General features: G+C 41.4%; 2 protein-coding genes and 1 long non-coding RNA gene across 5 annotated transcripts in view; 2 read left to right on the top strand and 1 right to left on the bottom strand.

The window, feature by feature from the left end:
• cfap69 (cilia and flagella associated protein 69) overlaps positions 1-13,454 on the bottom strand; it is a 35,019-nt gene that overhangs the window by 13,535 nt on the left and 8,030 nt on the right. The gene's annotated exons all lie outside the window — the stretch shown is intronic.
• On the top strand, positions 615-1,837 carry LOC115175591 (uncharacterized). The gene is made up of 2 exons (XR_003872063.1): positions 615-901; positions 1,169-1,837. It is a non-coding gene; the product is annotated as an uncharacterized LOC115175591 (long non-coding RNA).
• LOC115175590 (uncharacterized) lies at positions 7,068-13,050 on the top strand. Of its 3 annotated transcripts, none has more exons than XM_029734939.1 (9): positions 7,068-7,270; positions 7,355-7,483; positions 7,844-7,996; positions 8,128-8,307; positions 11,211-11,318; positions 11,461-11,610; positions 11,719-11,880; positions 12,004-12,165; positions 12,380-13,050. In XM_029734939.1, exons 1-9 carry the CDS (start codon positions 7,252-7,254, stop codon positions 12,460-12,462), a joined length of 1,146 nt encoding a protein of 381 aa, XP_029590799.1. In that variant the 5' UTR covers positions 7,068-7,251; the 3' UTR covers positions 12,463-13,050. The 3 variants fall into 3 exon arrangements, with proteins under 3 accessions (XP_029590799.1, XP_029590798.1, XP_029590800.1); XM_029734938.1 differs by having other exon boundaries at positions 7,069-7,270; positions 12,377-13,050; XM_029734940.1 differs by having other exon boundaries at positions 7,069-7,270; positions 12,316-12,464.

Genomic DNA, 13,454 nt, shown 5'->3' with positions numbered 1-13,454 from the left:
CCATAAATATGTCTAGTATGCTGCTGCAAAAGTGATGTAATATGTCAGGGAGATATGTACACTACCGTTCAAAAGTTTGGGGTCACTTAGAAATGTCCTTGTTTTTGAAAGAAAAGCACATTTTCTGTGCATTAAAATAATATCAAATTGATCAGAAATACAGTGTAGACATTGGTTAATGTTGTAAATGACTATTGTAGCTGGAAACGCCTGATTTTTTTATGGAATATCTACATAGGCGTACAGAGGCCCATTATCAGCAACCATCACTCCTGTGTTCCAATGGCATGTTGTGTTAGCCTTTTAAAATGGTAAACTTGGATTAGCTAATTGATCATTAGAAAACCCTTTTGCAATTATGTTAGCACAGCTGAAAACTGTTGTTCTGATTAAAGAAGCAATACAACTGGCCTTCTTTAGACTAGTTGAGTATCAGGAGCATCAGCATTTGTGGGTTCGATTACAGGGTCAAAATGGCCAGAAACAAAGCACTTTCTTCTGAAACTCGTCATGACAGCCTTGAGTTGGGGAGGAGTGAGCACTTTGGGGTAGAGGTCAGGTTAGATGAAGTGAGGAAGAACAGATATAACTGAGGTTCTGTCTAGCAACAGAGATGCATTGGCTGTTCCGTTGTGGAGGAGGAGACTCAGCCTAGGAGAAAGGGTTAAATATCAGTGCTTGTGTGAAATGTTGTTTGTCTGAATCCAGCTTTATTGACCCTTTGGGAAGAATTAAACTTGGTTAAGCTTTCCTGGTGTCCGTGGAGTCATTCACTCTATAATTAGAACCTAACAGACCACAATGAGTTCTTTGCCCAGTTCTCAGGACCACACACTGATGGCAGAGGGCTACTCCTCTGTGCTTAACAAACTTGCAGAGGACCTTGACATCCGCAGGGGGGGTAAGATTCATTTTATCATTCTACCCCAATGTATCACACTACAGGGCCCATATTCATAAAGTGTCAGCATCTAGGATCAGGTTCCACCAGTCCATGTAATCGTATTCAGTCTATGTAATCTTATTCTAAAAGGCACAACCCATCCTGGATCAGTACTCCTACTCTTGAGACACTTTATGAATATAGGCCCAGGTCTTCACAGCAAAGATAATATCCGTGAGAGTAGATTTTCAATGCATTTCGTTCTTTGTGTCTTTCTCTCTCCAGGAAACCAACAGAAACGTTCCTATTTGAGTGGCGTCCGTGAAGCAAGTAAAATTGCCTTACCTGTGAGCAGTCAGTCACACAATACCAGCATGACTACATCTCAGTCGTATAGAGCAACGCTTCAGTTCCTCACTCAACTGAGTCACTACTCTTTTAAGTGGTGTTTTCAACCAGTGTGTACTGTACCTCGTGTGTGAGCAGAGATGACCAATGCTGTTTGTAATGCGGCAATGTTATGGACATTGACTCTGTGGAAAACTGATTGGATTTGCACAAAATAACATAAGGGAATTTCATAATTTTCTTACCCAGCTTTTAACCTAAATGTAATGACATTACGAAATGTTTTGTTGATTTCACGTTAGTTGACAACTAGACATGGAACTGACATCTGTGCCCAGTGGGACACCTCGTGTTGGTTTAGTTGGAGATCACTGTAATAAGAAATTAAAAGATTGGCAGCGCAAGTATGCTTCTAAACAATGAATTTTGATGTACAAATGGACATACCATATTTCTATTATATATGGATTGTTTGTCAATAACTATTTAGTGAGGTGCATGCCAATGTTGTGCACACATCATCAATGGCTTTCAAAGTTCCAATGTGTTGCTACAATGAGCGCTTAACTGTTGAAGTAATAAAAGTTGAAAACTTAAATGGATAAATTAGTACTTTTTGCAGTAGCACTTTTGTGTTTTATAATGATGAATTAATTAATTATAATTTCTGTTTTAAGAACAAAACTGGGCCTGAATATACTTTAAATTACCAAGATAGAACTGCCAAAGGGGGATGAGTTGCAATCTACTGCAGAGATAGCCTGCAAAGTTCTGTCATACTTTCCAGGTCTATGCCCAAACAGTTCGAGCTTCTAATTTAAAAAATGAATCTCTCCAGAAATAAGTCTCTCATTGTTGCCGCCTGTTATAGACCCCCCTCAGCTCCCAGCTGTGCCCTGGACACCATATGTGAATTGATTGCCCCCCATCTTTCTTCAGAGTTCGTTCTGTTGGGTGACCTAAACTGGGATATGCTTAACACCCCGGCCGTCCTACAATCTAAGCTAGATGCCCTCAATCTCAAACAAATTATCAAGGAACCCACCAGGTACAACCCTAAATCCGTAAACATGGGCACCCTCATAGATATCATCCTGACTTGCCCTCCAAATACACCTCTGCTGTTTTCAATCAGGATCACTGCCTCATTGCATGCATCCGTTATGGTTCCGCGGTCAAACGACCACCCCTCATCACTGTCAAACACTCCCTAAAACACTTCTGCGAGCAAGCCTTTCTAATCGACCTGGCCCGGGTATCCTGGAAGGATATTGACCTCATCCCGTCAGTCGAGGATTCCTAGTTGTTCTTTAAAAGTAATTTCCTCACCATCTTAAATAAGCATGCCCCATTCAAAAAAATTCGAACGAAGAACAGATATAGCACTTGGTTCACTCCAGACCTGACTGCCCTTGACCAGCACAAAAACAACCTGTGCCGTACTGCACTAGCATCGAATAGTCCCCGCGATATGCAACTTTTCAGGGAAGTCAGGAACCAATACACACATTCAGTTAGGAAAGCAAAGGCTAGCTTTTTCAAACAGAAATTTGCATCCTGTAGCTCTAACTCCAAAAAGTTTGGGACACTGTAAAGTCCATGGAGAATAAGAGCACCTCCTCCCAGCTGCCCACTGCTCTGAGGCTAGGAAACACTGTCACCACCGATAAATCCACGATAATCGAGAATCTCAATAAGCATTTCTCTACGGCTGGCCATGCTTTCCTCCTGGCTACCCCAACCCAGGCCAACAGCTCCGCACCCCCCGCAGCTACTTGCCCAAGCCTCCCCTGCTTCTCCTTCACCCAAATCCAGATAGCAGATATTCTGAAAGAGCTGCAAAACCTAGACCCGTACAAGTCAGCTGGGCTAGACAATCTGGACCCTCTCTTTCTAAAATTATCCGCCGCCATTGTCGCAACACCTATTACTAGTCTGTTCAACCTCTATTTCGTATTGTCCGAGATCCCCAAAGATTGGAAAGCTGCCGCGGTCATCCCCCTCTTCAAAGGGGGTGACACTCTAGACCCAAATATCTATATCCATCCTGCCCTGCCTTTCTAAAGCCTTCGATAGCCAAGTTAACAAAACAGATCACTGACCATTTCGAATCCCACCGTACCTTTTCCGCTGTGCACTCCGGTATCCGAGCTGGTCATGGGTGCACCTCAGTCACACTCAAGGTACTAAACGATATCATAACCGCCATCAATAAAAGACAGTACTGTGGTACTGTGCAGCCATCTTCATCAACCTGGCTAAGGCTTTCGACTCTGCCAATCACCGTATTTCTTATTTGCAGACTCAACAGCCTTGGTTTCTCTAATGACTGTCTTGCCTAGTTCTCCAACTACTTCTCAGATAGAGTTAAGTGTGTCAAATCGGAGGGCCTGTTGTCCGGACCTCTGGCAGTCTCTATGGGGGTACCACAGGGTTCAATTCTCGGGCCGACTCTTTTCTCTGTATATATCAATGATGTCGCTCTTGCTGCGGGTGATTCCTTGATCCACCTCGACGCAGACAACACCATTCTGCATACATCTGGCCCTTCTTTGGACACTGTTAACAAGCCTCCAGACGAGCTTCAATGCCATACAACACTCCTTCAGTGGCCTCCAACTGCTTTTAAATGCTGGTAAAACTAAGTGCATGCTCTTCAACCAATTGCTGCCCGCACCCTCCCTCCTGACTAGCATCACTACTCTGGACGGTTCTGACTTAGAATATGTGGACAACTACAAATACCTAGGTCTCTGGTTAGACTGTAAACTCTCCTTCCAGACTCATATTAAGCATCTCCAATACAAAATTAAATCTAGAATCGGCTTCCTACTTCGCAACAAAGCCTTCTTCACTAATGCTGCCAAACATACCTTCGTAAAACTGACTATTCTACCGATCCTCGACTTCGGCGATGTCATTTACAAAATAGCCTCCAACACTCTACTCAGCAAACTGGATGCAGTCTATCACAGTGCCATCTGTTTTGTCACCAAACCCCATATACCACCCACCACTGGGACCTGTATGCTCTCGTCGGCTGGCACTCGCTACATATTTGTCGCCAGACCCACTGGCTCCAGGTCATCTATAAGTCTTTGCTAGGTAAAGCTCCACCTTATCTCAGCTCACTGGTCACCATAACAACACCCACCCGTAGCACGTGCTCCAGCAGGTATATCTCACTGGTCATCCCCAAAGCCAACACCTTCTTTGGCCATCTTTCCTTCCAGTTCTCTGCTGCCAATGACTGGAACAAATTGCAATTAAAAAAAACTTTAAGCATCAGCTATCTGAGCAGCTTACTGATCACTGCAGCTGAACACAGCCCATCTGTAAATAGCCCATCAAACTACCTACCTCATCCCCATATTGTTTTTATTTACTTTTTGTTGCTCTTTTGCACACCAGTATTTCTACTTGCACATCATCATCTGCACATTTATCACTCCAGTGGTAATTTGCTAAATTGTAATTACTTCGCTACTATGGCCTATTTATTGCCTTACTCCTTACTCCATTCGCAAACATTGTATATAGATTTTTCTATTGTGTTATTGACTGTACTTTTGTTTATGTGTAACTCTGTGCTGTTGTTTATTGTTGCACTGCTTTGCTTTATCTTGGTCAGGTCGCAGTTGTAAATGAGAACTTGTTCTCAACTAGCCTACCTTGTTAAATAAAGGTGAAATAAAAAATAAATTAAAAAAATGTAAAAAATAAGGATGGTCCATTTGGCTTTAATCAGTGACTGGTTCGTGTAAAGACAGTTGTGTATTGGTTGTACTTGCATTGTTTTAGCAAGTAACTTGGACCTCTGTATGAAAGGGATATAATATCCTTTTGATACACAGACCAGATTCCCACAAATTTACCATGGCTGCTTTTTTATGTCTGTTTTTTCGTATATCTGATACCAGTACCCATTTCAGACAGAATACGTGGTATATTACCTTTCAAAAATACAAGGCAATGTATATATGACCCCCTTTCAAACAGACCCTTATTTACCACTTTCTTACAGGTATATCCCTTTTATGGTTGTTAAACCATTGGGCTGTTTACATTTCAAATTAGGGAGATGTTTTTTTTAGCAACAAAACCGACAAAGTTCTCTCAGATTGTTGACAACATATAAAGTATATTTTGTATCCAATGTTTATTGAAAAAATTCCTACATTTGCACAAATACATCGTTACAGTTGTTGGTTTGCTAGCTAGAGAATTTTTGCCATATTAGCATAGACGTCAAAACAAGACATGGTATCAAGAACAAGATAAAACTAGCTGAAACTAGCCACCTACGATTCCCCACGTTGCAGCTCCTTGTCACTAGGTGGGTAGCCTAGTGGATAGAGAGTTGGAACAAATCTCCGAGTTGACTAGGTAAAATCTGTCGTTCTGCCCCTGAACAACGCAGTTCCCCAGTAGGCCGTCATTGTAAATTAGAATTTGTTCATAACTGACTTGCCTAGTAAAATAAAAAAATGTGAGAATGTTTACCTGCACTTTAATAATTCGATATTAAACTGATTACGTAAGTAGGGAGATTATGCAATAGTCGTAAACACCTTACTCTGCTGATCTTAATCGAACTAAACATACACTTAATAAAACACCTGGTTTTCTGAGCAATCTTTGAAATTATTAGAACATGTAAACTGCTTAATCGGCGTTCCAGCAGTGTATTTGATCTTTGCGAGTGAAGTGATTTCGGAACAACTGAATGTATGCGTTCTGGTAGTTTTATATGTCCAAACTCGGAATCAAATATGCTTCCCAAAAATAACATGCTTGCTGTGGTATAACGTTTATTTTGATTGTCGATTGTCTGCATTTATTAGAGTAGACAGATTTCAGATGTGTCCATGTAAACAGAATTATTAGCGACATCGTTTTTCCTAAACGTAAGCGTTTAATTCTAACTACCCACAATAATCGCATTATTGTGTGCATGTGCAAGTATTACTTCCGTCCCTCTCCTCACCCCTGCCTGGGCTCGAACCAGGGACCCTCTGCACACATCGCCACCCACGAAGCATCGGTACCATCGCTCCACAAAAGCCACAGCCCTTGCAGAGTAAGGGGAACAACTACTTTAAGGTCTCAGAGCGAGTGACGTCACCGATTGAAACGTTATTAGCGCGCACCCCACTAACTAGCTAGCCATTTCACATCAGTTACACATGTAACCATACTCATTGTTGCTGGCTGTCTGGCCATCCAGAATCACAACAACACACATACATTGAAGTGTGTGCATTGTTTTCATGATATTGTCAGCTAACCCTTCTAATGGAAGTATTAATGAATTTACCTGCAAAAAAGCAGAGAACCATTCACACAGACCCGATACCTGTATTTTGGTTACATGGTCCGTGAAAATGAAGCACTCATGACTGTATTTTAATTGCCAATGTTTTTTTTTTTTGTTTTTTTTACCTCCTACTCTTACTCTCTCCAAGTTATTGAGGCTTTTTTGGTAGGCTACCACACTTTGTTTGTAACACAACATGGGTTTGTTGTTTTGTTTTCTATCATGTTCCTCCATATTCTGTCAGATGTTACCACGTTTGAACATGTCATTCATGAAATGTGTAGCTTAATAAATGAGCCAAACTGCCCTAAATTAAGACGGCCTCACTTAATTGAGACTTAAGGTCGACTGCAATGATTTCTCACTATCTGCACAGTGCACACTACAGGGGTGTAATCATTAGTCGAAAGAGTTTCTATTGTACAATGATAGTTTTTATTGGACAAATTCAGGTAGGTCCCTCCCCGTTTCGTTCTGTTTGCTCCCGTTTAAGAAACGTTTTTGCAACAAAATCGGCGAAATGAATACGTTCCACCAAACGCTGGACCATGACGTCATCAAAAAAGGACAGCGGGCAATCTCACAAGCGTAAACAAAAGGAAATTTTAATCTTGCAGTTTTTCTACTCGTGGAAAAGTCTCTCCGCACATAGACCTTTGCGTAAACAGCTAGCGACATTGTCATAATATTACAAGGCGAAAACATGGTGGATATACGCACAGGTGAATATGCCTCTTGAATCTATACAATGACCGATATTGGTTTTATTCTTTGTGTTCACATCTAACATGTTTTTTTTTTTTTTGCTGTACCGTCAGAGTCCTTAAATAAAAGCTCCTCCGATGATGAACCCTTGCTTACATTAATAAACAAGAAGCACCAGCCCAATGAGACCCAGGGTAAAAAAAGCCTGAATATCACTAGACAAGATTCAGGTGAGAAAACATGTGAAATGAAAACCTTTATAAACACCTATTAAATAAAGTAACCCTTACAAAAAAAGTTTGCAGTTTTCAAACTGCAGTAAAAGTGCATTAATTGCAGTTAACTGGTATTTTGGACGCAATACTTGTAGAATATACTGCAGTTATGCTGCATAATTACTGCAGTAAAAAAAATTACAAGTAAAATAAAGTGTGTATATATATATATATATATATATATATATATATATATATTGGATGCAGTATTTGCAGCATACTGCAGTTATACTGCATTCTAACTGCAATCTTTTTTCGTAAGGGAATTTACCTTATTTCGAGTAATATGTTGATATTTGCTGCTTGTGTGATTAGGGTTAGATGACACTTCAGATGATGAACCCTTGAGAAAGTTGGAGAGACTTCCCAAACCTAAAAAAACCACTGTACAAGCAAAGGGGCAAGGGACTACTTATATCAAAAGAGGAACAGGTAATGGCATCCAGAAGACAAACAACAAGATCGCAGGTGAGAACCTCTCTCAAGCTCCTCTAAATGTATGTCCTGAATACTGTAAAATATATACACACACACACACACACACAACTACTATTCTGAATGGATGAATGGAAGGAGGCATCAATTTGTTGTAATTATAGGTTCAACCCAGGATGAGGACTCCTATGACAGCTCAGACGATGAACCCTTGATAAAGATGGTTAAAAAGCTCCCTAAACAGACATCGTTGCCATTCAAAAAGAGACCCTTCAACACAGCCAGAGAGGTGAACGATGTGAAGGGCAGGAATACCGTCCAGAACACTCATAACATATGCACAGGTGAGACTAGTTCCTCAATTATTGTATCAAGGCTATATTTCTAAGCTACAGGGCAGTTTCGCTAGCACAGACTGGAATATGTTCTGGGATTCATCCGATGGTATTGAGGTATTGGTATTGTTTACCACATCAGTCACCGGCTTCATTAATAAGTGCATCGATGACGTTGTCGCCACAGTGACCTTACGTACATATCCCAACCACAAGCCATGGATTACAGGCAACTTCTGTACTGAGCTAAAGGCTAGAGCTGCCGCTTTCAAGGAGCAGGACACTAATCCGGACACTTATAAGAAATCCCGCTACGCCCTCCGACGAACAATCAAACAGACAAAGCGTCAATACAGGACTAAGCTTGAATCCTACTGCACTGGCTCTGATGCTTGTCGGATGTGGTAGGGCTTGCAAACTGTCATGAATTACAAAAGGCCAAGACCTGCCCAGTGACACAATCCTACCAGACGAGCTGCTGAGGAAGGACGGCTCATACTAATGGCCGGAACGGAGCAAATGGAATGGCATCAAACACATGTTTGATGTACCGTGCCTCTGGAAAGTATTCAGACCCTTTGACTTTTTCCACATTTTGTTACGTTACAGCCTTATTCTACAATTTAATAAATCGTTTTGTCATCAATCTACACACAATTCCCCATAATGACAAATAAAAAACGGAAATATTACATTTACATAAGTATTCAGACCCTTTACTCAGTACTTTGTTGAAGCACCTTTGGCAGCGATTATGGTCCCGTGTGGCTCAGTTGGTAGAGCATGGTGTTTGCAACGCCAGGGTTGTGGGTTCGATTCCCACGGGGGACCAGTACGGAGAAAGAAATGTATGCATTCACTACTGTAAGTCGCTCTGGATAAGAGCATCTGCTAAATGACTAAAATGTAAATGTAAAAAATGATTACAGCATGGAGTCTTCGTGGGTATGACGCTACAAGCTTGGCACACCTGCATTTGGGAAGTTTCTCCATTCTCTGCAGATCCTCTCAAGCTCTGTCAGGTTGGATTGGGAGGGTCGCGACACAGCTATTTTCAAGTCCGGGCACTGGCTGGGCCACTCAAGGACATTCAGCGCCTTGTCCCAAAGCCACTCCAGCATTGTCTTGGCTGTGTGCTTCGAGTCGTTGTCCTGTTAGGTGAACTTTCGCCCCAGTCTGAGGTCCTGAGCACTCTGGAGCAGGTTTTTATCAAGAATCTCTCTGTACTTTGCTCCGTTCATCTTTGCCTTGATCCTGACTAGTCTCCCTGTCCCTGCCACTGAAAAACAGCCCCACAACATGATGCTGCCACCAGCATGCTTCACTGTAGGGATGGTGCCAGGTTTCCTCCAGATGTGACACTTGGCATTCAGGCCAAATAGTTAAATCTTGGTTTCATCAGACCAGAGAATCTTGTTTCTCATGGTCTGAGAATCTTTAGATGCCTTTTAGCAAACTCCAAGCGGGCTGCCATGTGTGTTTTACTGAGGAGTGGCTTCCATCTGGCCACTCTCAACCATAAAAGCATGCTTGGGGAAGTGAGGCAGAGATGGTTGTCCTTCTGGAAGGTTCTCCCATCTCCACAGAGGAACTCTGGAGCTCTGTCAGAGTGACCATTGGGTTCTTGGTCACCTCCTTGACCAAAGCCCTTCTCCCCCGATTGCTGTTTGGCCGGGCAGGCCAGCTCTAGGAAGAGTCTTGGTGGTTCCATACTTCTTCCATTTAAGAATGATGGAGGCCACTGTGTTCTTGGACCTTCAATGCTGTAGACGGTTTTTGGTACCCTTCCCCAGATCTGTGCCTCGACACAGTCCTGTCTCTGAGCTCTACGGACAATTCCTTCGACCTCATGGCTTGGTTTTTGATCAGACATGCAGTCAACTGTGGGACCTTATATAGACAGGTGTGGGCCTTTCCAAATCATGTCCAATCAAGTTGCAAAAACATCTCAAGGATGATCAATGGAAACAGGATGCACCTGCGCTCAATGTCGAGTCTCATAGCAAAGGGTCTGAATAATAAATGGAAATAAGGTATGTATGTATGTATGTATGTATGTATGTATGTATGTCTATTTTAATACAATTGTAAACATTCTAAAAACCTGTTTTCGCTTGGTATTGTGTGTAGATTGTTGAGGATTTTTTATTTAATCCATAACAAAATGTGGAAAAAGTCAATGGGTCTGAATACTTTCCAAAGGCATGTATTTGATACCATTCCACTCATTCTGCTCCCTTGGTGTCCCTATCACTAAGAACCATGGACAATGCCTCTTCCCCCTGGCTGATCTTAAAAGATTTGTCATGGGCCCTCAAATCCTCAAAACGTTTTACAGCTGCACCATTGAGAGCATTTTGACTGGCCGCATCACCGCTTGGTGTGGCAACTGCTTGGCATCCGACCGCAAGGCGCTACAGATGGTTGTGGGTATGACCCAGTACATCACTGGGACCGAACTCCCTGCCTTCCAGGACTTCTATACCAGGGGGAGTCAGAGGAAGGCTCTAAAAATTGTCAGACTCCAGCCATCCAAGTCATAGACTGTTCTCTCTGCTACCGCACGGAAATGAGTATTGGAGTGCCAAGTCTTGGACCAACGGGCACCTGAACAGCTTCTACCCCATTACATAAGACTGTTAAAAGGTTAATCAAAATGGCCAACCGGAGTATTTACATTGACACCCTTTATTTATTTATATTTTATTTAGCAAATAATTGTCTTACTTTTTTAAGTCTGCATTGTTGGGAATGGGCTCATAAGTAAGCATTTCACTGTGAAGTCTACACCTGTTGTATGCAACGCATTATACCAATAAAAATGGATTTGATTCATATACAGAAATGTACAAAATGGATTTAGCGGGGAATAAACTTGCTTTTCCTGTTCATCTTATTGTCTATTTAACCAGACTCATCAGGTGACAGCTCCGATAATGTGCCACTGATCAAGATGGTAGACAAGCTGAAGACACAAACCCGAACAAAGACACTCCCTACAACAGCCAGAAAAACACCCAGTAAAGTTCTTAAAAAACACAACAGGAGTATAGATGAGAACACACAGCATCTCTTGTCTCTATACTTTCACTATGGCATAATATGTCTGACAGTTGTATCATTGATTCTAATCCAAGTCTTGTTTTCTGATTACATGGTCAGAATCCTCCGATGACAGCTCAGATGATGAACCATTGATTCATCTAACCAGGTCTCCATCTAAAGACACTGTGAGGACAATACTGAAGAGCTGTGTCGCTAAAGAATCCAACGGCAACAACTGTAGTCAAAGAAAAGGCAAAACCAGCAGAGGTAATTTATCCTACAGAGCACATTTTTACAAATATTGCTGAGTATGCTGACAGATCATTTTTTTGATGGGTCTGTAATGTTTTTCCTTTATCCTGTTTGAATTGTCAGAGGAAGAGGTGAATTCTGATGACGAGCCCTTAATAAGCCTAGTTAAAAAGCCTCTTAAAGCTGTAAAGAAGACCACGACACCAGCGAAGAAGAGTGTGCCAGGAAAGACAAACAAAGCAGTCAACAGACGGAGCACCAGCATTGTTCAAAGCACGAGTGAAGGTGAGAATACTTTTTCAGCACTTGTCGAAGCATGGATTTCAAAACAATCCCTAATACACCCTAGAATACATTAGGTTAGGTTGAGTCTTGTTATGCAACGGTTGATTTGTATTGCTTTATCAGGGTCTTTGGATGATCGATTAGATGATGAGCTGTTGATTAAGAAGATGGTGAGGAATCCATCAATAAAGACCCTGATGGTTATTCTGGAGAGGTGTGAAACTAAAGAAGCCTTGGAAGATTACTATAGAGCCAACGTGGGAAACGCTGGCGAAAGAAGTGCAGGTAAGAATTCCACTTATTGTATATTTCCCTTCCCATTTGGAATATCTTTGACATAGTCGAGAGCTGCACTGTTTGATTAATCACAGTGAAATCTGTCAGTGTCTACCTATTATGCAGTACTCATAGGTTGTTTGTGTATTTATTTGGAAGAGGAGAACTCTGATGATTAACTCGTTAAAGTTGGTCACGAATCCCCCTCATTCTTCACCAGAAGCTATGGCAGAGAAGAGAAATCGGTCACAAGACTGCTCTGACGATGAACCTTTGATAAAGATGGTTGCAAACCCAGAGTCATGATTATGGACTAGTATAGATACCGGAATAGTACTTCATTTTAGGATGACGGCATTCAGTAACAAACTTGTCGAAGATGGCACAATAGTTGCTGACACAACCACTTTTTTCTTGCTTGAGGTTACTGTGTTATGGTGAAAAGAAATGTGTGTTGTCTAACTATTAGGTGATTTGGGATAACTATTTTCATGTTTTAATTTGTGTTTTTATAACTTATTTATTTTTGTATCATGTTTACCACATGGATGCTCGTGGTAGCATGTTTTGTAGTATATTTATGTCCATGCAAAAGTTGACTCATTCAACAATGGGCCTGATTTATTTTTAATTGTTGCCAATTATGGGTCTCCAGCTTAATGAATTAGAGTACATTTTTGTGATTAATAGGGAGGAGTCATGTACTCCATTTCTTTTGACTGGAATGTACCATCAAATAGGGAGCAGTACTATTCATTTTCAAACACAAACTGTAGATGTGCTTGTTACAGTCCACGCATGTAATGGCTTACCATTCAATTGTGTGAGATTACCTTATAAAAAATTATTCATTAATTGTTTTCACAATTTTAATTAAAGAATAGAAGTTTCCCATTTGTCTTAGTCATTAACAAAAAACACACCTTCACTTCTATGGGAGATATTAAATCGGCAAAGGATTCCAGCTTCTAAACTGAGATATCTGTAAAATTAGAGTTTTTTTTTGCAACTCTGCCTAGAAGGCCAGCATTCCGGGGGTCACCTCTTCACTGTTGATGTTGAGACTGGTGTTTTGCAGGTACTATTTAATGAAGCTGCCAGTTGAGGACTTGTGAGGCGTCTGTTTCTCAAACTAGACAGTCTAATGTACTTGTCCTCTTGCTCAGTTGTGCACCGGGGCCTCCCACTCCTCTTTCTATTCTAGTTAGAGACAGTTTGTGCTGTTCTGTGACGGGAGTAGTACACAGTGTTGAACGAGATCTTCAGTTTCTTGGCAATTTCTCGCATGGAATAGCCGT

This window comes from Salmo trutta, chromosome 36, assembly GCF_901001165.1.
Source record: "Salmo trutta chromosome 36, fSalTru1.1, whole genome shotgun sequence".
NCBI lineage: Eukaryota > Metazoa > Chordata > Actinopteri > Salmoniformes > Salmonidae > Salmo > Salmo trutta.
This window is presented reverse-complemented; position numbering and strand designations above follow the sequence as displayed.

Excerpts from the sequence above, each read along its gene's own strand:
- LOC115175590 (XM_029734938.1), top strand. Across the intron at positions 7,997-8,127 it reads GACAAACAACAAGATCGCAG|GTTCAACCCAGGATGAGGAC; the intron begins GTGAGAACCTCT and ends TTGTAATTATAG. Across the intron at positions 11,319-11,460 it reads AACAGCCAGAAAAACACCCA|AATCCTCCGATGACAGCTCA; the intron begins GTAAAGTTCTTA and ends TTACATGGTCAG.